Consider the following 27,819-nt stretch of genomic DNA (forward strand, 5'->3'; position numbering starts at 1 on the left):
GGTGCAGAGTCCCAAGAGATGGGCTGTGGGCTCTGACAGTACCAGGAAGGATGAATGTGTGGCTGTGGAGGCAGGGCCCATCAAGGCATCTGACGGTGGTCAGCCAAGGCACTGCTCAGCATGGAGCCCTGCAGTCTCCTGAGCTGCCAGAGGGAGGAGCATTGGTGACAGATACAGTTAGCCTTAAAAGTGCCTTGAGGTATCACTCAGTGAAGAGCAGGCTCAACATAGGTAGAGAACGTCCTGTCCTGGGAGGCATGCAAGCTGAGGAGCTCAGGTGGGCCTCAAAGCTCTTTGCAGATAGTCATCTGCCATTTTCTGGTTCCCAGGAAGGTGGTGGGAACCCAGGGGCCACTGTGTTGTGCAAAAACCTGTCAGCCTCAGTTTGGAGCCCTGCCTCTTCCCCAGATCTAGCACTTTGGTTACACCTTCTTAGGTATGGCATGGTCTGCTCAGGTGAACACTGGATTAAACAACAGAAGCTGTCTGACACCTCGACACCAGATTCCACAGAGCTGCCTCTGAGAAGGCTATCAAGGGCGAGCAATGGGGTCTCCTAGGCCCAGAGGGGCTGGGAGAGGAGCTTTGAGCAAATAGTGTCCCTATTCCTGTAGAGCCTGCTTGAGCCGCCCCCTCTGAGCCAGGGGCAAGGCAGTCAGGTCTTTGAGCTTGGATGTGCTGGTGTCCTTTGTGCAGAGGGGCAAACTGCCAGGACCCACATAGTGGGCAGGCAGTGCTAGTGAGCCCAGGATCAAGAAGAGGCCCTTGACTCTGTCCTGGCCCCCAGCGTGGGGAGGGTCTGAGCACACCATGGGCACTGAAGAGCTGGGCAGGGGAGCTGAGAGCCTGCTTGCTGCACACGTTCCCCCCTCCTCCTTCCTCCCTTGGGCTTCTGGAGCCCTGGCCGCCCCCACCGCCATCTGGCTCCACCAACAACGCTCCCCCTACTCCCTCCCCCAACTCACTGTGCTTCCTCCCTCACCCTGCTCCCAAAGGCCCCTGCCCCAGGGGAATGGGAGAGCCTCAGTCACGGGCCACATGGCCTCTTTTCCTTTTGTTTCTAAGTCCTCACGGGCCCAGGCCTTGAGAAAACGTGCATGTGCATATTTTTGCCTGTGCTGTGTGTGCTGTGTTTGCAAGCACACGTGTGCGTGCATGTGTGTGCATACGTGTGGTCCTTGCTCTGCTTGTGTATGTGCTGTGTGTGCTCATGTGTGTGCAGGGGCATGCAGACCCATGTGTTTGGGATGCAGTGTGGTGGATGTGCACACATGCCTGGGCACATGCCTACATAGGCATAGCTGCAGGTGGCATGAGACCACAAGCAGTGGTATGAGGGTACACATGACCCCTGTCAGGTCTTGGAAGACAGGGGCCTGGTCTTGCCCACTCAGCTCTCCTTCAGGGCCACCTGGTCTACCTACACCCAACCCATATGGAGCTGGGGAGGGGCGGCGCTGGCTAGGGTGGAAGGCTAGGAGCTCCAGGGACTCTGTGTGGCACCGGAACAGACATCCCCCACAAAGGCAGCCTCATCCTGCTCCTGTGGGCTCTGTGCAGGACAAACACTTCTCCCTGGGCAGATGCCACTGTCAGCCTAGCTAGAAGGGAAAGTGGCCAAGGCACACTGATGTTAGCCTTCATGGCTAGGGTGGAGGGCAGGGGCATGACACATCCCCGCTGACCATCATTGGGTGCTACTGGAGTGAAATGGCAGCCTGCACTACCTGGCAAATCCCTCCCCTTTCAGGGCCTCCGTGTGCCTGTGACTGACGCAGGGCTGCACCTCTGGGACCCACATGCCTCTCATTGCCCACAGCACCCCAGCCCGAGAGGCCATAGCTTAAGAAAAGATCTCTTTATTCCACGTCTTCCGATATTTTTACACAAGTAAAATAAAATGCATATCTCTATATACCGCGATCCGGGTGGGAGGTGGCGTTCTGGAACAAACGCTGCCGCTGCACCCTGTAAACATGATGGGGTGGAGATGGGGTGGGTGGGCGGGAGGTGTCCATCAGGGAGGGCCTGCCGCCTGGTGCTGGCTGGCGTCATGGAGGGGACCCCATATGTACACACACCTGACTGCTGAGAACGGCCTCGCGATCGGTGGCCGGTCAGCAGGGCCCAAGCACCGTCCACAGTACCAGCGCGAGGCCTAGGGGGGCCAGGCCGCAGGCGAGGCTGGGCAGGGCGCCTGAGCCCTCTGCATCACCAGTCCCACCGCCCCCACTGCTCGCCTGGCCCAGACGGCAGTGGCTGCTGCGGGTGCGGTTCTTGCGGGAACAGCCTGGCCTCCGGCGAGGGCCTGTGGTGGGGGGCCCCGGTGGCTCGGAGCCCTCAGGCCTCATCCCGGTCAGTGGGGGCTCAGCTGAGCCAGGCAGGGTCCCGAAGGGGGAGTCGTTGATGTGCCGTGGGCCAGAGCCATTGCCTGGTGGGCTGTCGCCGGATGGCACACGTCCCTTGAGCGCGTTGCCGGCTGAGCCTGGACTGCCAGCCTCCAACACTGAGGCCTTGTCCACAGCATCAGGCTGGCAGCATTTGGGCAGACCCAGACGCTCGTCATCAGTAGGCCCGCCGGTCCGGATGGGACGGGAGGGCCTGGCAGCAATAGCACAGCCCTCCAGGTCGGTGGCAGCCAAGCGCTTGAGGTCACGGCCGGCCAGGTGTGGGGGCAGGCTGCAGGGCAGCTCAGACGAGGAGCCTCGGAACTGCTGCAGCCAGGCCCAGAGCGGGCGTGCCCGGCAGTCACACACCCAGGGGTTATCATTGAGCCGTAGATACTGCAGGGAACGCAGGGGTGCCAGGGCCTCTGCGGGCAGCGCAGAGAGGTTGTTGGCAAACAGGTAGAGCGTCATGAGGCGGCCGAGGTCACGGAAGGCATGCGGGTGCACATGGGCCACACGGTTCTGATGTAGAAGGAGGCGGTCGAGGCTGTGCAGGCCACGGAAGGCGCGCTCAGGCACGCTGGGGATGCGGTTGCCGTGCAGGAAGAGGTGTGTGAGGTTGCCCAGGTCGCGGAAGGCGTCATCTGGCAGCGCCTGCAGACTGTTGTCCTGTAGGTAGAGGTACTGCAGGGCAGCCAGGCCACGGAACAGGCCGGGGCCCAGCTCCTGCAGGCCGCAGCGGTCCAGGTGCAGCGTGTGCAGGCGGCTCAGGCCATGGAACGTGGTGGGGTCCACGGCACGCAGCTGTGCATTGTCGCTGAGGTCCAGCTGCTCGAGAAGGGTTAGGCCGGTGAAGGCAGCAGCATCAATGCGGGTCAGTGCATTCGAATGCAGCCACAAGATGGTGAGGTTACGGCAGGCACGGAAGCCAGCAGCGGGCACATGTACGATGCGGTTGCCGTGCAAGAAGACGCGCTGGCTGGCGGCCGGGATATCAGTGGGCACAGCCTGGAGGCCCTGCTGCGGGCAGCTCGTCGTCACCTTGGGCTCGTTGTAACACACACAGGCACCTGGGCACGGTGCTGCCACCCGCCACGCCTGCAGCCACAGCACCCAGGCCAGCAGCTGGCTCCCTGTGGGCAGAGGAGAAGGTGGTTAACAGGCAGAGGGCCCTGTGAGGATGGGGGTCATGCTGGAGCCAGGCTGGCCCCTGAGACAGGGCCTCAGGAGGGCCTAGAGCCGGGCCTAGGACATGCTGTCACTCCTGAAAACTCAGGTGCTGTGATCCCTGCTCCACCTGCCACACAGAAACCACTTCACCAAAACCTGCCAGGGGAGTTACATGTTCTGCACCGAGGAACCTCACCTTGGTTCCCATGCCACCCTGCCACCCTGCCCAGCGCTCAAACACACAAGCTGCCATGCCTGCACCCCAGCCACTTAGGGTTAGCTGGGTCACCACCAAAGCCCATTTAAAGGCCTCCTGAGATAAACACTCATGCCTGCAAATACCTTTTTGAGATTCCAGTGAATCCCTGGACCTGCCCACCCTCCCCATCAGTCCCAGCACTGTCCCTAGCCTGTCCCCTGCCCCACCAGCCCACAGACCAGTCTGGGAGAGAGGCCCTTGGTATAAACACTGAGGATCAGGCCGGCCAAGCTCACACAGAGCAGAGGCTCACTCCCAGGCCTGCCAGGCAGCCAGCTGCAGGACTTCCAGTAGCTTCCGCAGCAGCCCCTCCTGAGGGCCCTCTCAGGCTGCAGGAAGGGAGGGGCTGTGGCTCAGACCCTGTGCCCTGTCCAAGCCCCCTTCCCAGGCTCCAGAGCCCCTGGAGCTCCTGGGCTGCCTGGATTCTGAGGAGGCCTCGCCACTGCAGAGAGCTGTGCTTTAATGAGGAAACCACAAGAGCCTTAGAGCCAGGAGCCACAACCCCCAGTGGCCCTCCTGTAGGGGGTCTGGGTCCCACCAACAGGGCACATGAAACTGCTACAGGCACAGCAGACTCCAGAGTAACTCTACTCTCACAGGATCAGAAGCCTGGATGCCTAAGGGCAGGGGTGCAGCCCTGCCTACCCTGTGAGCCCCCTCCAGACAGGCTGCTCCCTCCTCCACACATCCTGACTTGGCATGGAACTCCTCCTGCAGCCTCCTCCCCTCGGCCTCATTCTCTGCTTGATCTCCTCCCCGGGTGAGGAGCTTACTCCTTCCCAGCCAATCGATGTCTGCATAATTCCTCATATGCCCTCCCCCCGTATCTGGGGGCCAGACACACACACGGCCTCACCAAAGACCTATACTCCTGGTACACTGTATCCACCCTGGTCTCATCAGCAGGGACACACACCCCAATACGAAGCTCACTGCCTATCATCCCACCATTAGAGTCCCCTCTTTGAATGCCAAAGAGTCTTTTCTCCTTCAGGAGTGAGTCTATTAAAATGTGAATCCCCCTGGGAGGGTTATGGCTTATCAGCTAACACTTGAGTTATCAGCTAACACCTTCGTTGACAGCTAACACCTGCATTGACAGCTAACGCCTTTCTTGGCAGTTAGCTAAGAGCAGGATTCTGCAGACATGAGGCCGGCTAAGTGCTGGGGCCGGAGCTGGGTGGGAGGAAGAAGAGGCCTGTGGGCCAGCTTCCCCTACCCAGAACTGTGACCTTGGGGACCCCCACTCATGCTGGGTCCCTCACCACACTGGATTCTCTCTGCCTGGGCTGGTGCAGATGCATGCCCCAAGCCCAGAGCCTGAGCAAGGCCAGCTGGGCATAAGGAGTGTGCCCTCTTGGAGTGTGCCCCACATCCTGGGGGATTCCTCTGTCCCTTGTGTTCTGCCGGCCTCCATGCCTAGTCATTTGTTAGCGGCTGGGTACATGGCAGCCCCGGGATGGGGGTCCAGAGAGGCAGGCCTGGCCCAGAACTCCCCAAGCCTAGGGCACCCTTCCCCAGGCTGGCCATGCACGGGAGGCTGTGAGGGGGCATCTCAGCCAGCTGTTCTATTTAAACTGCTGACATCCTCTCCAAGCTCTCTCCTTATGGGGCTTCTTGGGCAAGTCGGGCCTGATCATGCCAGCTCTCACCAGCCTCTCACCTGCCACCGGATGTAACTATGCTATGAAAACAGCACTTCCTGTCCCTGAGGACTCACAGCAGAGGAAGAAGTGGGGCAGGGTGGGATGGGGGCCCCGGGTACTCACCAGGCTGGGCTCTGGACCTCACTACCACGGATGTGCCATGTCACCAACCACGCTACTGTGCCAATGTCATCAACCGGGCCACACCACCAACCAGGCTATGTCAGCAGCCACCCATCATCACCACGCCTGCTACATCACCGTCTGAGCTGTCTGGTGGCTGTCAGGCCTGGAGCCATGGTCTGTGAGCTCAGCTGGTGTCAGGTTCAGCTGACTTCACCAGAACCAGCTGCTCCTCCAGCCTCCAGCCCTCCCCAGTCTGGGCCCCCACGAGGCTGTAAGCCACGTGCTTGGGGCTACACCCACTCTGAGAATGGCCCAAGGCTCCAGGGCTGAGCCACACCATGGGGGTAAGTGGCAGGGCAGCCGTGTGGCTCAGCCCTGCCGGGAATCTGGCATCAGGAGCAGACATGGCTCCATTCCCGCTGAGCCAACTGCTTTTCGGAAACCAACTTCTGAGGGTTGGTCCCTCTGCACGGACCTGCTGTCAGTGCAGTGGCCAGTGGTGGGCTGCCTCCTCGATGCAGCCACGGTAATTGGCTCCAGCCTGGACCCCCTTGGGGCCTGTCTGCTGGTCTCCATGGCAACCCCTCTGCTGAGCAAGCAGAGGGGGCATCTTTTTATGAGATAATCAAACCCAACTTTGCGGCCTGTGTTCATATTCATAGCAGGGGCCCTAGGGACGCAGAAGGCCCTGCCAGGCTGCAGGATGGTATTCCCTGACCCCACCCCAGGGGCTGGGCCCAGTCACTCATCTGACCCCTCAGAATCTTAAAAAGGCCTCTCCATCTTGTCCCCCATCTGGTCCCCCCATCTGTCTTCCCAGCCCATCCCCTTGTCCCATCCCCTCAGCCCCATCTCCCACTCATGCCCAGCCTCACTGGGCTCCTGTTCTCAGTAAGCACTCAATACCAGCTCACCTCCAAACAAATGACAAGAAAACAGCCCTGCCATGACCCTGGCCCCCACACAGAAACCACAGTGAGTCATGCTCCCATACCAGGCCGCCAGGCCACCTGAGCTTTGCACAAATCCAGACCAATCACCCTCCTGCCATCCCTGGGGCTGATTCTTGCCTCCTCTTTCCTTAGGCCTCAGTGCAGAATGGCCCTTCCAGGGGTCTTCTACAGTGCCCTCCCCATGAGGTCATGGGAGGGGCTCCCACCTTAGCTCAGGTCTGCCTCAGGAGCAGTGGCAATGGCACAAAGGCCACCATTGGGGAAGGACAAGCCACTCCTGCCTGGGAGGATATGGAGGGAGGCAATGATTAGATTCTGCTCAGGGCCTCTCCCACCAGGGCAGCCATAGATGGGGCAGGAAGGACAGCTGATGAGGCCATGCAGCCAAAATCCCAACAGGCCTGGGTGTGGCCCAGGTGCCTAAAGAGCACTTGCACTGTTCACCCTGCCCCAGCTCCTGGGCAGCAAAGGGCCCAGGTTCTCCTTCATGGTCACTGAATGGGGTTGGGGGGTGGAGGGGAGGAAGGAAGAGGAAGAAGAAAGGTGGGGAGAAGGGAGGGGAGCCAGGAGGGGCAGGAGGCTTCTGGGGACTCACCAGCAGCTGCAGGAGCCAGTGGGCAGCGGGCAGGCGGCTGCTGAGGTCAGCAGCTCAGAAGCAGGGATTGCCAGAGGCTGCAGGCTCAGGAGATGTCTTTGGTGTGTTCCCTGGCCTCTACTGCTCTCAGAGCCCTCTACCCTGGGCTGAGGTATGCAGGTGCAGCACCCCTGAGATCCTATGGGACACTTCTTCCCCTCCCCTGGTGAGGTCATAGAGATAGCACAGGGCTGGCAGCCTTGGTTGCCCAGAGCACCGGCTCAGTGTCCTTGGGCCTCCCCGCTGCAATGGGGTGGCAAAAACACCCTATTCAAGGGGGCATTACGAGGGTCTATGAGCTAGCATAAAAGCCATGTGTCAGAGCTGCATAAGAATTCTTTTAATACTATCACAAACCCATTTTACAGATTAGGAAACTGAGGCAGAGTGATTAAGCCCTGGACTTCTCCCACCCAGAGATGGTCCAGGGGAAAAGGTGGGAAAGAGAAGCGGCCACGGTGCCACCCAGAGGGGCCGGAAGGCATGTCCAGCCCAAGCCTGAAAAGCAGCCGCTATGTGGCCTCCACAGGAATGGAGCCCAGTCTGCGAGGGTGTGGGCAGGCACCAGGAGGTATACAGCTCCCTCCTGTGTCATCTGTGGCAGGTAGGGGACATCTCCATGGAGGATCTGAGTTGCTACCTGCCCCCCAATCCCCCCCAAGAGGCTGGGGTCAGTAGGCTGTGGAAGGCCTGGGCAGCTGTAGCACAGCCAGGACATTGGTCAGCTCAGGACCCTCTCAATCACCAAGAACGTCCCAAGAAGGGTCACGTCACAGACCGCAGTTACACGGCAGAACAGGAGGCCACAGCTCAGCACACCGAGGCCAGAAATAGCTCTGGGCGGGGGTGGGGGGCTGGTGGCGTCCACACACCGCAGAGGGTCAAGGCACCCCAGCAGTGCTACACTCACTCTTTCTTGTCCCGTGACTGCTCCCCATCCCTTCCAGCCCTCTATCAGTGCTTGGCTCACCACCCACCCACCTTCCCCCTCAGTCGTCCATCTGTCCCCCTCGGTCTTTACTCCCTACTCACAGTCACCTCCCACCTTCTGTCTGTCCTCCAGCCCATAGACACATGCAGGGGGCAGTGTGCATGCCCATGGCATTTCCTAGGCCCCTTCTCTGGCTCTAGGGGGAGGAGGGTGGCAGCCCACCCCTGAGGGGGCCTGCATTTCCTGGGGGTGGGGTGGCTGCCAGCCCCTGCTGCCGGTCATGCCCCTCAAGGCCCCACTCCTTATTGATCTTCTCGGGGAGGCAGTTGCAGGGGCAGGCCAGGTCGATACAGGCAAGGTCACCTGCCAGGGAAGGAGGACACTGGACCCAGGGCTGAGCAGTTCCAATAGGCAAAGCTGTGTGCAGTGGGGGAAACTGAGGCCCAGCACGGGCAGAGGAAGCAGGACCAGCCTCCTGAATGCACTCAGTGCACAGGTGGACTTAGGACCAACAGAGGTCTAGTGAACCCTCCTAGGGGCCTACTTTATTTTCCTATTTTACAGGGGAGGAAAATGAGGTTTGGTAGGGGAAGCCACTTGCTCATAGCCCCAGGACCAGAAGGCCTTTCAGTCACTGAAAGGCCTCGCTTGGCAGTGGAGAGTTAACACTCCCCCATCCCCAGCTTATCACCCCCACCCAAAACCCATATTCCCTCTTAAAATTTACAGCCAACACAGTACATGGGAGGGCCCTGGGTTCCTTTCAAATCTAAGAAGCAAAGGCTGCCAGGGGAGGAGTTTGGCCCACTTGTGAGGTGGAGGCTCTGGATGTACAGCTCACCCTAAGGGTGTGTTCCTAAGGGGACACCCCATGATAGGGGCAGCACTGAACACTGTAAGCACAAGACCAGTCCCTGGTTTATAACACTTATGGTCAAAGAGCAGGCTGACCATCGTTGGTCACTCTGCTGCATGGCATGTGCTACATGGGGGATTTAAGGGGCCGGGGAGCCCTGACCCGGCCCCAGACATCAGGGGTCACCAGGGGAGGAGCCCCAGAGCCCACTGCTAGGGTGAGCATCCAGGCAGATCCTCTGATGAGTAGGATTCTTGGCCCGGTGACCACGCCTTGGGAATCCATCCTTGGTCAAGGCTGGGCTGCTGGACCGGAGGGCTCTGGAAACTCACCCTGTCCAGCCATGTTTCCACCTGATGCCCATCTCCCTTGGCCCCCACCCCAGGGAGCCCCATACTGGGGACTGATGATGCCAGCATCTGGAGGCTCTGTTCAGCTGAAAACCTGCCCAGGGCACAAGGCACACCCCCCTCACTCCAGGGATTCAGCCAGCATCCCCTCCCTCATAGGAGGTGGGCATCCCCTACCTCCCTCCATCAGGCCACCAGCAAACACCCGCTGCCTAATTATCTGCAGAATCTGTCTCCACAACTGCTCATTGGTTGGTTCCTCAACTAATTCAATCTGGAGGCCAGTGTGGGCTTGAGTCCCCAGAGGATGTTAATGAGGAATTAGTGAGTGGCCAATATGCCCCTGCCTCCCCCCACAGCAGGGCTCAGGAACAGGGCACTCCCAGTGTTGGGGCCTGGGACCTGCACTTCCACATACCTGTCACCATGCCCATCTGCCCTCCCTGACCCCTTTCCACTGCCAGCTCTTGTCCAGGACTGGGTGCCTAGCCTGGCAGGGCCAACAGTGCTGGGTCCTGTCCCCACCCCAATACATCCCATCTCCTCCCAGGACACTGCATCTGTTACCTGCCAGAAGCTGACCATTCCTGCAAGGCCCAGAGCATCAGCCTCCAATAGGGCAGACACTGTGCAGGAGTGCACTCTTGGGGGCACTTACAGGAATACACACCTGGGGTACACACCTGGGGCACCTACTCAGGGTGCATGCTATAGAAACACACATGTGGGTACACACTGTAGTAGCACATGGGGTGCATGCTACAGGCGCGCACACTTGGGGTGCATGCTACAGGAATGTACGTTTGTGGTGCATGCTATAGGAACACACACTCGGGTGCACACTATAGGAGTACACAACAAGAGGACACTTTTGGGCCTTCGACTGCCGGGGCCGAGGTGAGTGAGTCGGCCAAATAGCAGAGGGTTGCTGTGATGAGACCAGACAGACATGGGGAGCTCTTCCCAGGACGCAGGGCTACAGAGGGTCTGCTCTCTTCTAGAGTGGGAGAAGACAGGAGGGCATATCCCCGCATGCTCTGGAGCCCTGGGCACTTGTCAAACATCACCGGCAAGGCAGGCAGGTGGCCTCTGCCTGAGTGGGATTTATTCTAGTATTGAAAAGACAAGTGCAGGTCTCGGGAGGCCTGCACCCCCTCACCCTCTGGGATCAGCCAGTCTTGCCTCTTGGCCATCTGCCTTGGATCAGCCCTAGTCCTGAGGGAGCAGTTGGACTGCAGCCAACCCAAGCTGGCCCAGGACAGCTGAGATATTGCAAACACCCCTGACCAGGGCAGTCAGGCCTCAGGAAGGTATGTAAAGTATGAAGGCTGCTCGGGGGTTTTGTAACTAAGCCAGTGTGGTGACGGGGGCAGCACAGAGAGACCACAGAGAAGCCCAGTGGGGGCTGGTGAGCACCCCTGGAGAGAGACAGATAGGAAGGACCATGGGGTCTGGCCCTTTCAAGGGGACGAGGGTTTCCAGAGGCAGTGAATGAGATGCTCCCATTTGGGTCACCACCAGCCAGGGTACGACATTCAGGTGATCAGTGAAACCCTCATCAGAGCTGATGGGTCCCAGTGCCTCCTGTTCTATCGGCATCTGGCAAACCAGTCCACCAGCCACTGCCTGTCTAGGTATGTAAATAATAGGTTATCAACATATGGGCACACCTGGGTGTTTATTGTGCCACTTTAGCACTACCACAGCTGAGTGGAGTAGTCCCGATGCATTTTGTGGCCTACAGAGTTGACATTGTTCAGGATCTGACCCTTCTGAGAAACAGTTTGCTGACCTGGCTTGTGACTGGAGCACACAGAGCACCTGCTGCGTGTGGGTGTTGCCGCCTTCACCCTCACAGTGGCCTCACGGAGGTCACTTGAACCCCCACCTAATGAAAAGGAAACCAAGGATCAGAGAAGGCCACTGTCCTGCTGAGACCACACTGTTGGGACGGACAGAGCCTGGTGGCCTCTTGCGGGGCTGGAGAGGGGGAAGGAGGGAGAGTGACCCCAAAATGGTGTGCAGGTCAAAAGAGAAACAATGATTTTATTAAAGAGGCTGTTGATGGGCTAGTGGTCAAACACACATCAAAGAGGGCACTTACAACACTGACAAACAAAACTGGCTGTAAGAAGCACAGGAAGGATGTCCCCAGGCAATGGGGTGGTGGTGGGAGGCACTGATCCCTGTGGCACCTGCTTGTGCTTCAGGGAGACACATCTAAGGAGGATGGTTTCAGGCTGGGGGGGTGGTCTCTAGGCCACAACTCTCTCCATGCCAATCCAACAACACTGGAACCCTGTGCCCTCCTCTAGGGGCTCTGTGGCCAGGTCACCCTGAAGGCAGCCTGCTGACCCTCTACCATTAGCCTGTCCACTTGGGCTGGGAGGAGGGGACATGGCAGGTCAGGTATGATGCACTTCCCAGGTGGTTAAGGTCGAGGCCTGGGCTGACAGAATCTTCAGAACAAAGAAAAAGTAAATGTGAGATGACTCTGTCCAGAAAAGGAGAGAGGCAGTGGAGTGAGGGGGTCTCCTTGTAAGCAGGCTTCCTTGGATCATCCTGTGGACCCCTGGCCAGAATCTTGAATGGAAAATGGACTGTGGAGGCCCATGATCCTCGTCACCAATGCCATCATCATCACACTGGCCATGCGCAAGGATCTCAGATCACAGGCAGCCAAGACAAACCTGGGACCAACCTGAGGCTGATCTCGAGTGCAGTAAGCCTCACACAAGAGTGAGGAGCCCCAGAAGTGACTGAGCAGCAGGCCAGCACAGGGTGGACACCAGACACCCCTGAGTAGGGCCACAGGATGCCCATTCCAGCATCGGTGCCTTGAGGCTGCGTGGGGCTTCTTGGCCAAGAATGTCTCCCATTGAGGCCCTGTCAGTCCGCCCAGGGCCCAGCACCAGGGAAGAGGAAGGGAGAGGGGAGAGATGAACCCTTGGCCTCCCTGGGACTGCCCAAGGCACAGACTTCCTGAGGTCTCACAACATCCCACAGCATAGCAAGGGGATGACCATCAATCCTACTCCTTAGACAAGGGTACTGAAGCTTACTGAGGTAAGGTGACTACACACACTAGCTGAGGACAGGGGACAGGGTCTAAGAACTCCTGCCATTTCCCCAGGTGACCAAAACAGACCCTGAGCCCTAGAGATCCATAAAGTAGAGAGACAGCTATTCCCCCCATAGCGGGCCAGCTGTTGAGGACACCCCCTATGCTCTGGGCTCCCTGACCCCTACTGCACCTCGTCCTCAGCCCAAGCTTATTGTTCCCTGGGTTGGTGGGCCCGGAGTCTGGTAGTCCCAGGCTCAGACGCAAGCTGCTCTGTACTCCTTCATGGAGTGGCTGGAGAAGCTGCTGGCTGGCTGTGAGACTGTCTCCACACCCATGACATGAGGATGACAGCAGGATAGCACCTGCCTTCTTGGGACCCTGAGATGCTTCCAGCTTTGTGGCTGGGGTCCCACCTTCCCAGAAGACCTTTAGTCAGCCCCATCTCAGGTAAGGGACCTGGGGAGTCAAGGCCCACAGCTCAGAGGTGGCATCCCAGAGCCATACTGATCACTCTGCTTCCAGCAGTCATGAGGCCACTCCAGCCTGGCCTGATGGCCCTGCTTTCTCCAGGAGAGGCTGAGTCCAGGCAGGAGAATGGGTGTGGGAAGAGGGCCCAGCAACCAGGCTGTACTGTAAGGATGCCTAGAACTGCTTCCCCCACCCTCTCTGCCAGGTTCAGCCTCAGTGGAGTGAGGAGGCTCACAGACAGGCCCGGAGCCCAGCACAGTGTGACTCGCCTCATGAGAGATCCTGTCTATGCTCAGCATGACCTCAAGTTGCTGCTGCTTCTCATGCAATACTGGCATACTCGGTGGTTCTCCTCCTTACCCACCTACCACCCATGTTAGAAACAGGTGTTCATTCCCCCTTCTCGAGAGCCAAGATGATGGTGATGGAGTATATGGTAAGAGGGACAAGGACTAGGAAGATGGGGGCTGCTCCTCTGGAAAAACACCCAGAGAAAGGGTCTCCACCATGGGCTTCTGGGGGCTCCTGCCTGATCATCCCAAACCTGCCAGTTGATAAGCTCCATTCTCAATAGTGCTTCCCTAGAACATGTGCCCAGAAAACCAGGTATCTGAAAGAGGCTCCAATGCAGACTGTAGGGAAAACAACTCTAGAGAAAGCAGAGACAGTGCAGGGAATAGATAAAAATTAGGTAAAAAAATCTAATCAGTTTCCTCTCAGGGATAGGAGAAGATTTAAAACAAGAACAGTGTGCTATGAACAAGGAGCTATCAGAAAATAAGAAGAGTACCTGGAAGTTAAAAATAGAGTTGCTAAAATTACCAAAAAATCAATAGAAGGGTTGGAAAACAAGGTCAAGGAAGTCTTCTAGAAAGAAAAACAAAAAGAGAAAGAAGGAAAAAAAATTGATGAGATTCAGAAGACAAATATAGGTCAAATATCTATTTGAAACAGAGATAATAGAAGAGAAAAAAAGTTATCAAAGAAATAATACCAGAAAATCTCCTAGACCTGAAGACCTGGCCCTCCATTGGGCAAGTGCCTAGCATAATAGATGACATTCACAACGTGATTTTAGGCCTCTGGGCGCGGGGTCAAAAGAGCTCCCAAGGGAAAAGCAATGTGGCATCAGACCTCTCTACAGCACACTGGATGTCAAGAAGATAACAAAATTGCAATGGCTTCAAAATTCTAAGGGACATTATTTTCAATATGGAATTCTGGAGCAGGCCAATCCAGCCTGAATAGGTTTGTTAACATATGAGGACTCACAGAATGATTCTTCACTGTGTTTTCCTTAGAGAGTTACTTGGGGATGTGCTTCAGCCAAAACTAGGATATAAACCCTGAAAGAGGAAAATATGCGGCCCAGGAAACACTGGGTGATGCTGGGAAGTCTGCTGGGGAGTTGTGAGGGGGCCAAAGCATGCTTGGTCCATGTGGGGGCAGCAAGACAGAAGCCTGGGGTCACACCTCCAGGTTTAAATGAGAGACCCAGTAGAACACCTGAGGTGAAGAAGAGTAAGCACAGGGTAGTGGACGGGACAAGAGAGAAAAGATAGAGTCAATTGTAAATCCAGGAAAACCAAAGGCCATACAAGAGTAGAAAGGCCACCAAAGTACCCACTCCCAATCATGGTGGGGTGGTGAAGGGCATTTATGTGACCTGGGTTGAGAAACACTGTTTATGAATTTAACTAATGGTAGTGAGACAACCATACTAGGAAGTATACTAGAGAAGAGGGGGCATGGAAATGTGAAACACAAGGAACAGGAACAGTAGCTGCCTTCAAGGAGGAACAGGGGCTGGGACAGAGCAAGCCGATTCTACAGACTAGCCCTGGAGGTCTGGGTGCAGGTTTTAACTTTGACCAAGATATGGTCGACCATTTTATCTTTTCAAAATGGCTGCGTATTTGGCACTTAAATGTCAGAAATAGAGATAAATAAAAAAAGAGAAAGTGTATCTGCCAGAAGGTGGAGATGAATGTGGTCTAGAAGCAGGCATGTCTGAGGTGTAGGAGGACAAAGTGGGACTGTGATTTCTTGAGCTGCATCTCCATGGCCCTGAACAAAGCTCTTCGGCATCATGCTCTGCCAAGGGTCATCAAGGTTGCGTCCCAACTCTAGGGACACTCCGGGCTCTTGGCTTCAGAGGCCTCTGCTATTTAGACACTTGACAGGACAGCTTTGGCCTGAAAATTCAGCTGTGTGCTCAGACCTTCCACAGTCAGACAAAGCCTTACCCTAGCTCCTCCTCACCTCTACCCTGCTGCCAGTTCACAGATGCAAGACCCCCATGAGCAGGAAGCCCAGCAGGTAAATCTGGCAGGGGCAGTGTGCACATGGTGCCTCCGGAGTGGGGGTCTGTGGCTCTTGGGGAGGGCTTGCCCTGACCTTGGCTGAGTGCAAACAGGCTTTCCTCGGCTTCAGTGAGAGCCCCAATTACATTTCTGCCAAGGAACCCGTGGCACACAGGCAGGGGCAACGTGAATAAGTAATTGCTCTTTTATTAACGAGTGATAAATTATTCCTATATGATTGTGTGTGATAACTCTTCCTTATTTGAAATCAATTTGGGATGGAAATTGTTGGCGGCTTCTCACCAGTGAGGGTGGGAGGACCAGGCGCCACTGCCTCCTGGAAAAGCAGGTCAGTGTATTTCGGCTACTTCCTGAGGCTGATGTGCCAGGAGCTGGCATGCAGGAGGGGGTTGGCGGCCCTGGGGGCAGGGGCTAGGGAAGGTGGCCTTATTCCTCAGCACCTGCCCCTGGGATCTGGGAGGGTCAAGGCAGGTGTTCCGGCACAGCCTTTCCCTACCTCCAACACCTGCCGGAAGTGCTGAAAGAGGCCCAGCCCACCCCACTAGATGCAGGGCACATACACCTTGAGCCAAAGAAGTATCAGGCCAGGAGAGGAGCCCCTGAAAGCCCAGGCCCTTACTGGAGACCACCACAGGCACGGGTGGGCATGGCTGGATGATCAGGGTCAGGGGGCCATCTGCAGGCCACATTCCACTCACCACCGCCCCCCCCCCCCCACCATGTAACCCTGAGGCCAGGGCTAGCCTGATCTTTCATCCTCACAGAGGACATACCCAGTGCCCGGCTGGACTCCTACCCAGGCCAATGATGGTTCAACTTTATCAAACCTGAAAAGGCATTTTCCTTTTTCTTACATATGTTCCTAATGATTTCCCCATCCTCATTCTCTCCTCCCCCAGTTCAACACATGAGGGTCTCCAGCATGAAATGAGGCCCAGGTCAGTCAGACCTGGTCTGGGCCCCCCACCGGCCCCGTAGTGCCCCTGGCAGGTCCCCAACTCCCAGGGGCTCAGCATGATTGTCTGTTGATCTGTGTGAGGGGCTGCACTCAGCAGGTGCTCGGTAACTGCCAAGCAAAGGTAAGAAAGACTGCACTTCTGAAGGCCCCCTTCAAATAGGCCCTGCAGCCTTGGTGGCCTCACATGGGGCCAGGAGAGCCCCGTGCAGAGGAGGAAGCAGATGATCAGGGAACAGGGCGCCTTTGGCGCATGTGCCAGCGCAGACCTCTTCCCGGAAATGTATACTTAAAACCTTGCAGTCAGTCAGCTGCCTCCCTCCCAGCCCAGGCTGCAGGAAACCAGGCTGTGCCCACCTATCCCCACTCCTACTCCTCCCCAGCTGCCTCCCTGTCCCATCATGGCTGCTACAGGCCTGAGAGGCCAGGGCACCTCCCAGCTCAGCCACTTTGCCCAGTTCAGCTTAGGCACCGCCAGTGACCTTGCCTCTCGGGTCTGGGTTGGCCATCTGTGAAATGGGGAAGTTGGGTCTGAGAACCTGACAAATCCCCAGGGGTTTGGGGGCACTTGGGTGGACCTGGGTCCCTGATACCCCACACCTTCCTCCACTGCCAGGGTGCCCACTTAACCACACACCTCGCTGGTCAGCTGAGCAGGTCTCCATGTTGCTTGCTTCTGTCAGTTGCCCCCATGGACTGTGGGCTCCACAGGGACAGAGCCACACCTGGTGACTAGCACACACCATAGATGTTTGTCACATGAATGTAAGAAATGTCCACCACTACAGGCAAGTTGCAGACTTTGCCAGGCTGTGGGAACAGAATTCCCTGAGGATGTGCAGGCCCAGACAGCCTATGGAGTACTGATATCCCTGTGGGGAATATGTGGCAACAGCACCTGGAAGTCAAAGGCAATTTCATTTCTGCTACAGAAATGTTTGTGTCTCCCTCAAATTCCTATGTTGAAGTCCTAACCCCCAGTGTGACGGTATTTGGAGGAAGGGCCTTGAGAGATGGGCACCTAGATGATGTCATGCGGGTAGGGCCCACATGATGGAATTAGGGCCCTTATAAGAAGAGACAGTGGGGGGTTTGTTTTCACTGTCACCACATGGGAACATGGTGAGAAGGTGGCCATCTGTAAGCCAGGAAGAAAGCTCTCACCAGAACCGTACCGCACCGGCACCCTGATCTCAGACCTACAGCCTCCAGAACTGTGAAAAAATAAATTTCTGTTGTTTAAGCCACCCAGTCTGTGGCATTTTGTTATGACAGCCTGAGCTGACTAATACAACTTCTTTCTTACATCTGATATATTTTCCCAGATCTTTTTTACAATGCACACAAACCAGTAAAATCAGAAATGCTTTTAGTTTGGTTTATTTGGTCTCATGTACCAACACTGGATGGGGAAGCCCTGCCCCAAGAAGGGTGAATGAGGCAGTGCCTTGGCAGCAGGACCCCCTTCCAAGACTCCCATGCCATGGGGTCCCCTCCCACCACAGCCAGCCCTGCAGGATGGCTGGAGAAAAAGGCCAGGGCTTTGGTGCAGCCTCTGCCTCTCTGGGGCCTCAGGCAGGTCTTCCAACCTCTTGGGACCTGCTTCCTCACCTGGAAAATGGAGATACCAAGACCCACCTCACAGGGTATAGAGAGACCCCACAGCCCACTCAGGGGTGGTGCACAGTGGGTACAGAAAATTCATAGCCCACCTGTGGGGTCATCTCAGGAGGGATGGGTCATATCACCCCCCGGCAGGGACCCACTGCCCCCACCTGACAGAAGGGAGGTCAAGTCACAGCTATAAAGGGCATGCTGGTGCCTGACCTGGCCTAACTCCAGCCTCTGATTCTGTCATGTGCACTGGATCCTGTGGCTTCCATGAGCCTTTGTGTAGGCAGTTTCCCTTTCCAGAATGCCTGCCCTATCCCAACACATCCTCCTGGAAGGGCTCTTCTCACAGTCCCACCATGCCAGCCCTTGGAAGAGGACCCTTCCCAATCTGTTCCCCTCCCACACCGCAGCCTTGCCTGAGGCGTCTGTCCATTCTTACACCCACCCCCAATGCTGGACTCAGCCCCAGTGGGGCCATTTAGGGAGCAGGTGAATAAATAGAGACCTGGAGCTTGGTCAGGGTCTCAGCCATGGGCTCCCACCATGGGGTACCTGGCAGGGAAGAAGCACAGCTAGGCCTGAGGGGTCCTGCATTGAGTTACACGCCAAGCAGGTCTTGACTCCACCTGGGCCTTGGGGTAGTGTAGGGATAGTGAACTTACCAGTGCTGGTGCTGGCCACATGGCAGGAAATGAGCGGCAAGGGCCTGAGGATGAAGGTCTGTAGGCCCTCCCTCCCTAATTCCTACAGGCTGCTCTATCTAGGAACATGTCGCCCCCACCCCCCCAGGCCTCCTTAATCACTGGTGGGGAAGGTCATGTCTATGTCAGGCTTCCTGTAATCTGGAGTGGGGATGGAGCAGTCAGCCACAGCATCAATGAGGGCTCCATAGGGGCACTGAAGTGCATGCGCAAGCGCGCGCGCGCGCACACACACACACACACACACTGCCACAACCTGCCTTGGGCCATTCCCGGGAGATGGGCTGTGACTCCGGCAGCAGGTAAAGAATGGAGTCCATTAGGGCCACCATCTGTCTCAGCAGTGACGGGTCCTCTCAGTGACATCCGGGAGGTATGTAGATGGAATATCTTTATGGGGAGAGTTTTTCTTTTGCCAATTTTCGAACAGGAAGCCAGACACTTGTCACACCTGCCCCCGTGTCAGCCTCTGCCTGACATAAATTGGGGCTGAGGCAAGGAGATGAAAGACAGCCTGGACATGACAGGTGTGCAGGGGCCACATGTCATACGGCCGGGAGCACACAGAGCAGTGGGCTGGCCTCCCGCTGGGGCTGGGCCCAACACAGGGCTGGCCTCAAACGAAAGGCTAGAAAACACTTAACCAAAGAGAATGGAAGGAGAAACAAGTGACCCTCAGGGACCTGCCCAGGTCCCCTCCACCCAGCCCCTACCACTGGTGTACATCTTGTTGCCTAGCTAACCCCATCAAAGGTGGGGAGGATCCTGCCCAGAGGATGGGCTGGGGGGTCACCTGCAAGGCCATATGTAGGAACCACAGCCCCAGGGCACCCTTTAGCTCCTTCATCAGTTCCTGCCATGTGGGGAAAGCCACCCATGCCCTGGGGTGAGAAATGCTCACTGCCAGTGGGGCAGTGACAGTCCTGTACCTTCCTCAGATGGCCTTGGGGTCTCGGTCTCAGCTCCCAAGGAGACCTAAGAGCTGAGTTCTCACCAGGCTCATTGGCCATTGCCTCACACAGCTTCATCCCTTGGGAAGCCCCATGGAGCCTTGGGGTGGGGCTGGGCAGGGGCGTGACTAGCCAGCTCTGTGCTCTCTGAGGACAAGAGGGGTGCTGAGTGTGTCTTGGGAGAGCAGGGAGACCTTGAGCAGGATGGCGGAGGGAAGTGGACAGTGGAGAGCTGTAGGAGGAACTTGGCAGGGCTCCGGGAAGGGTGGGGGGGGGCAGGACAGAGCACTAGGGCCCACTCCCAGTTCCTGGCTGTGGTGTGCTGTGGAGGCAGGTGAGAGAGCTAGGTGCAAGCATCCTGTGTGACCTTGGGGCCCACAGCCCTCCCAAGACTGCTGTGATGTGGTGTCCAGCCCATTCTGGTGACTGGCCAGGACTGGCCTTTCTCTGTAATTCTGCTTCTACCCATGTGTTTGGGGATGGGAGGTGCTTTTGGGCTGGAGGCTACACCCTGGGGGCAGGTGGCCCACCCTTCTTCTGCCTGCACCCCACCCTGCCCAATGACCATGGGGTGCCCCTTCCACCAGACCACAAAGCTGCTGCACAATGAATTGTGGGGCAGAAGTCTCCACATTGTGAAGGCAGAGAAACCTTGAATTTCCTTCTAAGTCAGGATGGAGTGACCAGGCCCAGGGCCCATCTGACCCAGGCCCCTGCTGGGACGTGGGCTCCTCGCTGAGAAGTGGAGGTGCCTTACATGGGTCCCAGCGTCCCCTCCAGACTCCCGTGCCACTGGCCTTACCTGGATTTTTGCACGTCCCACCTTGACCTCTGACTTGGCTCCCCTTGGTATGAACTGATGTCACAGACTCCCCTTGGGACAGGTGGCAAGGACCCTCATGGCTACAGGACTGACGGGGAGTGGCAGGCCCCAGTGGGGGCTCCTCCTCTGTGCTCCCATGGCTCAACAGAGGCTTCTGCTTCAGGAGTACAGTGGCTGTACACCCTGCTTCCTGAGTTACACCACAGACCCCCCCACCCCTGCCCAGGGCAGGGACGCTTCAAAGGACTTGGGAACCTGAGGGGTCCCCTGCGAGGTGGAGGCCCCCTGACCCACTGAGGGCCCCAGAAGCCCCATCACCAGCCTCTATTTCCACAGGAAGTTCCATCCGAACGGGACAATCAAGCTTCCATGAAGGGCTGGGCCCTGAGGGCAGCACTCAACATTGACTCCCCCTTCAGAGTCTCCCCCCTTTGACAGAAAGACTCAGAAGGTGAGTGACACACCCAGGTGTTCAGCTGGCTCTGGGCTAAAGCCAGGAGGGTCCCAATGCCAGACACTGCCTGCCTGGCTTTTGCCTGGAGGGGATCCCCTATAGGTTGGCATCTCTGTCTCTCTCTAGACCCATGACTTTGCTCATCTGAGTCCTGGAGGGGGGCCGGCCTCTTGCAGCCACCTCAGACAACTGGTCTGTACCTGACACCCAGCAGCCATCCCCAAGGGCCATGACTGCCAGCTCCTGTGTCTCCTGGTAACTGACTCAAGTCACTGCCCGTGAGGCTGCTCCACCATTCATGGCTCCCTGTATCCCAGTGCCAGGTCTGGGCTGGACTTGGGGACGTGGAGATGGGGAGGCAGGCACAGGTATGCATGTCAGGTGCTGAGACCAGAAACTGGGGGCCTCTCCCACTGAGGGTAGAAGAGAAGGTTCCCAAATGAGACTTCCTGGCTCAGGCCCTGAAAACAAGGGGGGCTCATCTAGACATGGAAGAGTTTAAGCAGGAGGAGCTTGGCTGTCAGGTAACATGTTACAGAAAGCATCTCAGAGCCTGAATGGAGGACAAGATGGCAGGCAGGCAGCTGTGGGCATCTGTGGCCATAGGTCTGGGAGGGGGCTGGCTTGCAGCAGGCCCTCAGTGAGGGATAAAAGGGGATGGACCTCCCTGGAGCCCAACTGGACACTGGACTTGTTTTGGAGGATGGGAGGCAGCAAAGACCCTGAGCCTGGGGCGTGGATGATGGGGGTAGAAGGCAGGTGGTACAGGGGTAATGACCACCAGACCGACTGGGTCTGAGGGACCTGTAACTCCAGTGGAACTCCACATGCAGGGGAAAGAGATGTGGAGTTGCTGGGTGAGGGCAGCATAGGGGCCTGAGATCCCTGCTCAATTGCATAGGCCTGGCATACAGCAAGGAGGCAATAAACACTTACTAAGCAATCATGGGGACCAGAGGGCCAGAGCAGAACTCTATGACAGGGTCAAACCAGGCCCCAGAGCTGGCCTTGCTGGAGTGGGTAGGGAGGTAAGTAAGTTTGGGGGCTCTGGATTCCCAAGCTGGTCTTGAGACCCCCCCACCTCCCCTCCTTTCATGTCTGCTCACTGTCCCTGCTCTTTATGGAGCACATACTGTGTGCTTGGAGCAGCCACATGACACCATGAGCCAGCCACCCAGCCCCCACCTGTCTCCCCCAGAGCCCAGCACCCTACTCGCCTCAGACTTGGAGCATTTTCCTACCCAGAAAGGCACTGAACTGGAAGCACCACGTTTGGTCAACAGGCGCTGATTATGGATGAGGCCTCTGGTGACCAGGAAAGGGCGGGTGCTGCCCAAGGTCACAGAGTGAGCCGGCACTGCACAGGTTGATCCAACGCCTGCCCAGACTTCAGGATGGGGAGACTTCTGGCAGGTCCCTGAGCCTGCCCCATCTGGGCCCCAGCAGGAGGTGAATAAAGGCAACATCTCAACAAGGTCACAATAGCTGGGACAGATGGAGGACACAGAGCTGGGCCCAGGCAAGTGAAAGGGCAATCTGAGAAGGCTCCCTGGAGGAGGTGAGGGACCCAGAGCTCTGTCTTGGCCTGAGCCCCTAGGCACGCCATCCCCTTCCTCAATGGGCCCCTCACCAGTTTCAGCCTCAGCCTGACATTTCCCGTGACATTTGCTGCAAAGAAATAGAGTCATAAACCCAAAGGTTAAATTTGCACATTGCCTCACACTGCCAGGAGAAGCGTGGTCCCTCCACCCACCAGTGCCATGGCTGCAGGGTTTGTGTGGGATGGCCCACCCATCCCTGGAGCCTTTACTAGGGGCCCAAAGGTCCCCCTCCCAGGCCCTCCGAGGAATCTGAGCCACTGATGCCCAAAACAGTTTCTGGGCACAGCAGTCCCTGAATCATGTCACATGGGGTGCCTATCAGAGGCCCTGCCCAATCCACTTGCAAACCTGAGGCTCCGAGATACCCCGCAGTAAAGGAGCTCTGTCAGTGCCACTTAACCCAGCCAGTCCCAAATTTGCTTGACCACAAAACCCTTGTTCAATCCGCACCAACATTCTGTGGAACTTCAATTACACGGAGTGTGATCTGTGATGGCCAGTTAGGAACGCCTCAGTGCTGACCAGAGAGCACAGGAGCACCCCCAGGGTGCCGGGCGAGCTGCCTGAACAAAGCTGGGCCAGCTCCTGACACCCCAGCCCCTCCAATTGGGCTCCCCCTATCACCGTTGGCCCAGCTCCGCATGCCAGGCCCAGATGGGGCTCACAGCCTGTCAGACCCACCTGAGCCAACCCAAGCTCCTGGCCTCTGCCCACACAGCACCTTCCACAGCCCCTCCAGGAGGTCTGCCCCAAGTCCTGCCTTTCAGCTCCACCTCCCGGGCCTGGCTGCCCTGTCCTGGAGCGAGTGGAGTGATCAAGGGTGTAGGATGGTGCCGCAGGGCCCATCCCCCATCCTTGCTCAGCAGGCAAGGCAGAGGGCCCAAGGCAGAGGGCCCTCCCTGACAGGGAGACAGGACTGTCAGGATGCTGCCAGCTGAGGGCAGAGGCTATGAGAAGGGGGTAGGAGAGAGGTAGCCCAAAGCCCAGCTGCATAAGGGCCATCCTTGGAGTCAGAGTCCTGATCAAAGCCTAGAAGCAGATTCCACCACTACCAGTGAGAAACCCTACCCCAGGGGAGGGAGAGGCCCAGGGAGCCCATCCATAAAATGTTGGGAGGGGGTGAGGATCAGGGCTTGCTACCATCAGGGGAGGGGGCCTGTGGCCACACTCTGGGGGAGACCCGTGGAGTCCTGCACTGAGGACACTGGGGGCATACACTAAATGCATCTCCTTGAGGGCCAGCTCCAGGACCATGGACACTGAGAGAGACTGAGGCAGGTTCAGATAAATAAGTGATGGCGAATCTTCAGGAAGGGATTCCACACACACCAGTAAACCCATGATGCACAAGAATAGTTACCGACGTGCAATATGTTTAAAATACAGCGACAAAAGAAGAAACTGCAGCACACAACACCCGGCTGGGCCCACACATGCCAGTGACAGCCTGGGGAGATAGAGCGGGTGTGGACAGCATGCCCACCCTCTGGCTGGGCTTCCAGTTTTGGCTCTGTGACCAGCTGTCCTTTAAAGCATTGAGTCCTATAAATTCAGGAGGGCAAGGATCACATCCCCTTATTTGCCTGGTTCCAAACAGGGACCAATGAGTGAGTAAATGAACGGGTGTCTGAGTAAACAGATCAGGAGCAATCGCAGTGTCTGGGATGAGGCAGCTGGGACACAGGGTGGGGGACACAGAGAGGTGTCGAGGTTGTTGGGGGGTTACCTTGAGAGAGAAGGGGGGGGCTGGGGGCCAGTGCTGTGGCACAGCTGGAGGGAGAGCGGGGGACAGCCAGGCTGGCTCATTATGGACCTTGAGGCCCAGGCCCTAGGTGGCCACCGAGGGAGGCAGCCCTGCCTGGGAGTCAGGGCCCTTCAGGCTAGGGCCGGGGTGATACGAACTTCATTAACCAGGCACAGTCAAGAGCCCTCAGGAGCCCCACAACAGGGCTCAGGGGCAGGGGTGTCACACACTCATACACACTAACTCACACCCATTCACTCATTCAACGCAATTCACTCATTCACCATGGAACTGCTTCCTCGTGCTCCTGTTCTCCTGACCCCTTTCTGGATGCACAGACTGAGGCTCTGTGGAGACACTGGCCACAGGCCCGGGAGAGCAGGAAATGCAGTCCTGGGAGATGGGTTCCCTCTGCCTCCACCAGCGGGGACCCTCCTGGTGCTGCACCAGCTGCCACAGGCATCCATGCCACAAAGCCATGAATTCGGGCCTGGGGCAGGGAGCAAGGGGGGGAACAGAGCCAGGAGGCAGCACCATTCATGGGTGAGAACAAGTCCTCTGGCCTGGGGGCAGCAGGGGGAGGGGAGCTGGAGTGCAGTGAGCATGGGGGAGCCAGGGCCACACGTGACCAGGCCCTCATAGTCTGTTGCTCACAGCGAGTAACAGCAAACAAACTCTTGGCCCTGTGATGGGTCTCAGGCCAGCCCTCAGGTTCCTTGGACTGCGGGACTTCCTCTTCTGCCTTCCAGAGCCCCAGCACAGGCTGTGGTGGGGGGAGGTCTTCTACAGACACCCCTACAAGCCCTCTTGCTTCTTGAGACCCACTGGGCCCTCTCCCTTACCTTTCATCCATGACCACAGAGAGAGGGTCAGTCCCAACTGCAGGACACCCAGCTGGCTGTTAATCTTCACATAGAGAAACTGAGGCCCAGGTATTCTGTGAGTTCTCTGCTGGTGAGGGGCAGAGCAGAGATGCTGCCCAGCTTGGGAAGCACATTGCTGGCCACCTCCCACCTTCTGTAGTGCTTTCACTCGCTCCCTGCCCCCCAACTGCACATCACCCCTTTCCAACTCCCCTGTGACCTCCATGGGCCTTTATTTCCCCATCTGCAAATAGGCACAAGGGAGGTCCAGTTGGCAGTGCAAGGTTTCTGGGAGGACTTCCATTTGTGGGAGCCACTGACTGGGGTGGCATGGGGGGTTATGTTTTGGGTATTTTGAAGGCAAAAGTACTGGCATCAGAAGCCCATGGGGACCTTGGCCTGGAAGTATCCCCAACAACCCGTGAGGGATTACTGGCCCATGTCACTGGCCCAGGAGAGAAGGCCGAGGTACAGAGAGGTGAACTGTCACACCCAAGGTCATACCACTGACGGGTGACGTAGCCAGGACCCAAATCCAGGCTGTCGTTCTGCCATCCCACACCCGGCAGCAGGGTTTATGAGTGGCCCTCTGCCAGGTGGTAGGGTGTGACCACCACCTGGCTCAGTCCCTCCCATAGAACTTGCTTCTTCCTCACCTTGACTGGCTTACAAAAGAGGAATGGCCAGCTCCTCAACCTGCCCACCTATGGGGCCCAACCTCCAGCCTGCCCCTCTGTTTTACTCCCACACACTCTGTAAGGATGACCCACTTGTCCCCATTCTATAGACGAGGACACTGATGGTGGCTGGGGGACAAGGCAGTACGGCCCTGCCTCTCCAAGCCTGGGCCCAAGGCCCTCCTCACCACAGTGAGAGCGGATCACCAACACCCTTACCTCAGTGCCGCACATAGCATCTGAGGCTGGTGACACCACAGAGCACCTCGCCAATAAGGCTCCTACCATGGAGATACTAAGGCACAGGGACAGGGTCTTCCTGAGGTCACCCTGGGTCAGCCTCGGTGTGGGCACATACCTGTCCCCCATTGGGCTTAGTGGCAGTGACTGCACAGCATGGGGGAAGGGTCTGGTCTATGTGTCACTGTGTTGACCTCGAGGTTTGAAATGAGCCTTCCCTGCCCGGGTGGGTCCCAGCCCCCATCGGCCACCATTGCCCCAGTAAGGGGGGGAGGGGAGGAGTGTTTGGGAGCCCTTTTGCCTCATGCCCTAGGCTGGGCGCACTGAATTAGCTCCCCAGCACACATCCTTAGTGCCTCTGCTGAAGATTTGGGTAAAACCTGGTCGCAGCCTGTCTGGGCATACAGGGGCACCAACAATGGAGGCAAAGAAACACATGCCGATGTGGTCACAGGCACATATGGTCATGTGTACAGACACACACGTGCAGAAGCATACTGAGTCACACACATGAACACACCACACACACACACACACACACACACACACACACACACACACACACCCAGACCCAAAGGGGCTGTGGAGGGGTGACTCCCAGGACTTGGGGAGAGGCAGACAGAGGTGGGGCCATGCTCCTGCAGCCTGTTTCTCGCCCCTCCATCTGTGAGCTCTGGCTGCCCAGAGCCTCCCCCTCAACACATGTGCATGTAGGCAAGGGAGTGGGTCCCACTGAGGGGCCCCAGCATGTGCCAAGTGGGGAGACCACAGCAGGCACGCTATGTACACGCATGTGTGGCTGTGGGCGTGCGGGCGGGGGTGAGGACATGGATGTGCATCCACAGCATGTGTGCGCGGGCACACTGGGGCAGTCTGGCATGCATGTGCACACGCGATGTACAAGTGTGCAGCCCTTGTAGACACGTGCACGTGCAAGGAAACGTGTGTGCAGCCTGCGGCACTGTGGACATCAGCAGGGCAGCCCGGGTAGGCACCAGGGGAGCACCCTCCAGGCTGGGCATGCCCAATTTCCCCCATAGGAAGTCACCCTCCAGACCCCACCTCTCAGGACCTCACACCAGGGGTCCCATGAGGGCTGTCAGGGAGGGGGTGCTGCCAGCCCCACCACTTCTGGAACCACTCAGTTGAGCCCCCAAGGGACCCTCAGGTTGCGGGTGTGGAGGTGCTAAGGCTGCCTTCTTTCACTGCCAAACCCCTGAGGTAGAGCGCTGGGCCAGCCCCGCCCCCCCCCACGCCCTCTACTGTCGCCAACGCCCCCATTTCATCCCGCTGCGGCCTGACCCCAGAGAAACCAGAGGTCCTGAGCGGACTACTAAGGGGCAAAGGTGAAAGCGACCTAGTACCCCCACCCCTGCTCCGTACCCACGTTTCTGCAACCCTGCTCATTAACCCCTTAGAGGCCAGGGCGCTCCGAGGCTGGACCCCGCCCTTCCAGCCAGCAGACCCACCCGGCCCGGGCTCGGAGTTCGGGGCCACATGGCCCCGCCGCCCCCGGCCCCGCCGCCTTGGTCAACTTTCCCGGGAAGCGGCAACTTTTCCTCCTGCCGCGGGCTCCGCCCTCCCGGGGCCGGGATGCCCGCGGCCCCAGTCCGGCGCGGCACTGCGGTGGCCCTCACAGCCTCCCGGTGACCCTTCCGCCTGCCTCGGCAGCCCCGGCCTGGCCCTGCGGCTCCAGGAGGGGCCGCCCCCACCGTCCCCACCCCGCCTGCCCGGATCGGGCGCCGGCACAGCACTCACCTCCGGCGGACGCCCTCTTCATCTTAAGGGTCGGGCGGGGCGCGTCGGGGACCGAAAGTCGCTTCGGGGCCGGCGCCCGTCTCCCCGCGGCCGGGTCCGCATCCAGGCGCCGCCGCTCCGGCCCGGCCCCGGCCCGGCCGCGGGACGAGGCTGGGCGCGCTCCGCTCCGCCCGGTCGGCTGGGCTGGCGGGGCCGCGGGCGCGGAGGGCGAGGGCGGCGGCGGCGGCGCGGAATGGAGGGGCGCTCGCGGCGCGGGCCGGGAGCGGATGAA

General features: G+C 58.0%; 1 protein-coding gene across 1 annotated transcript; it reads right to left on the reverse strand.

Annotated features, from left to right (window-relative positions):
- Nucleotides 1–1,843: 1,843 nt before the first annotated feature.
- RTN4R (reticulon 4 receptor) lies at nt 1,844–27,819 on the reverse strand. Its single transcript, XM_027049645.2, has 2 exons — nt 27,549–27,819; nt 1,844–3,520 (listed from the first exon to the last, which is right to left on the reverse strand). The coding sequence occupies exons 1-2, from the start codon at nt 27,568–27,570 to the stop codon at nt 2,118–2,120; spliced, it is 1,425 nt and encodes a 474-aa protein (XP_026905446.1). The 5' UTR covers nt 27,571–27,819; the 3' UTR covers nt 1,844–2,117.

Source organism: Acinonyx jubatus, chromosome D3, assembly GCF_027475565.1.
Source record: "Acinonyx jubatus isolate Ajub_Pintada_27869175 chromosome D3, VMU_Ajub_asm_v1.0, whole genome shotgun sequence".
NCBI lineage: Eukaryota > Metazoa > Chordata > Mammalia > Carnivora > Felidae > Acinonyx > Acinonyx jubatus.

Coding starts and splice junctions, on each gene's coding strand:
- RTN4R (XM_027049645.2), bottom strand. CDS start 27,570: ATGAAGAGGGCGTCCGCCGGAG. Junction 3,521..27,548: donor GAAGAGGGCGTCCGCCGGAG/GTGAGTGCTGTG, acceptor CTCTGCCCACAG/GGAGCCAGCTGCTGGCCTGG.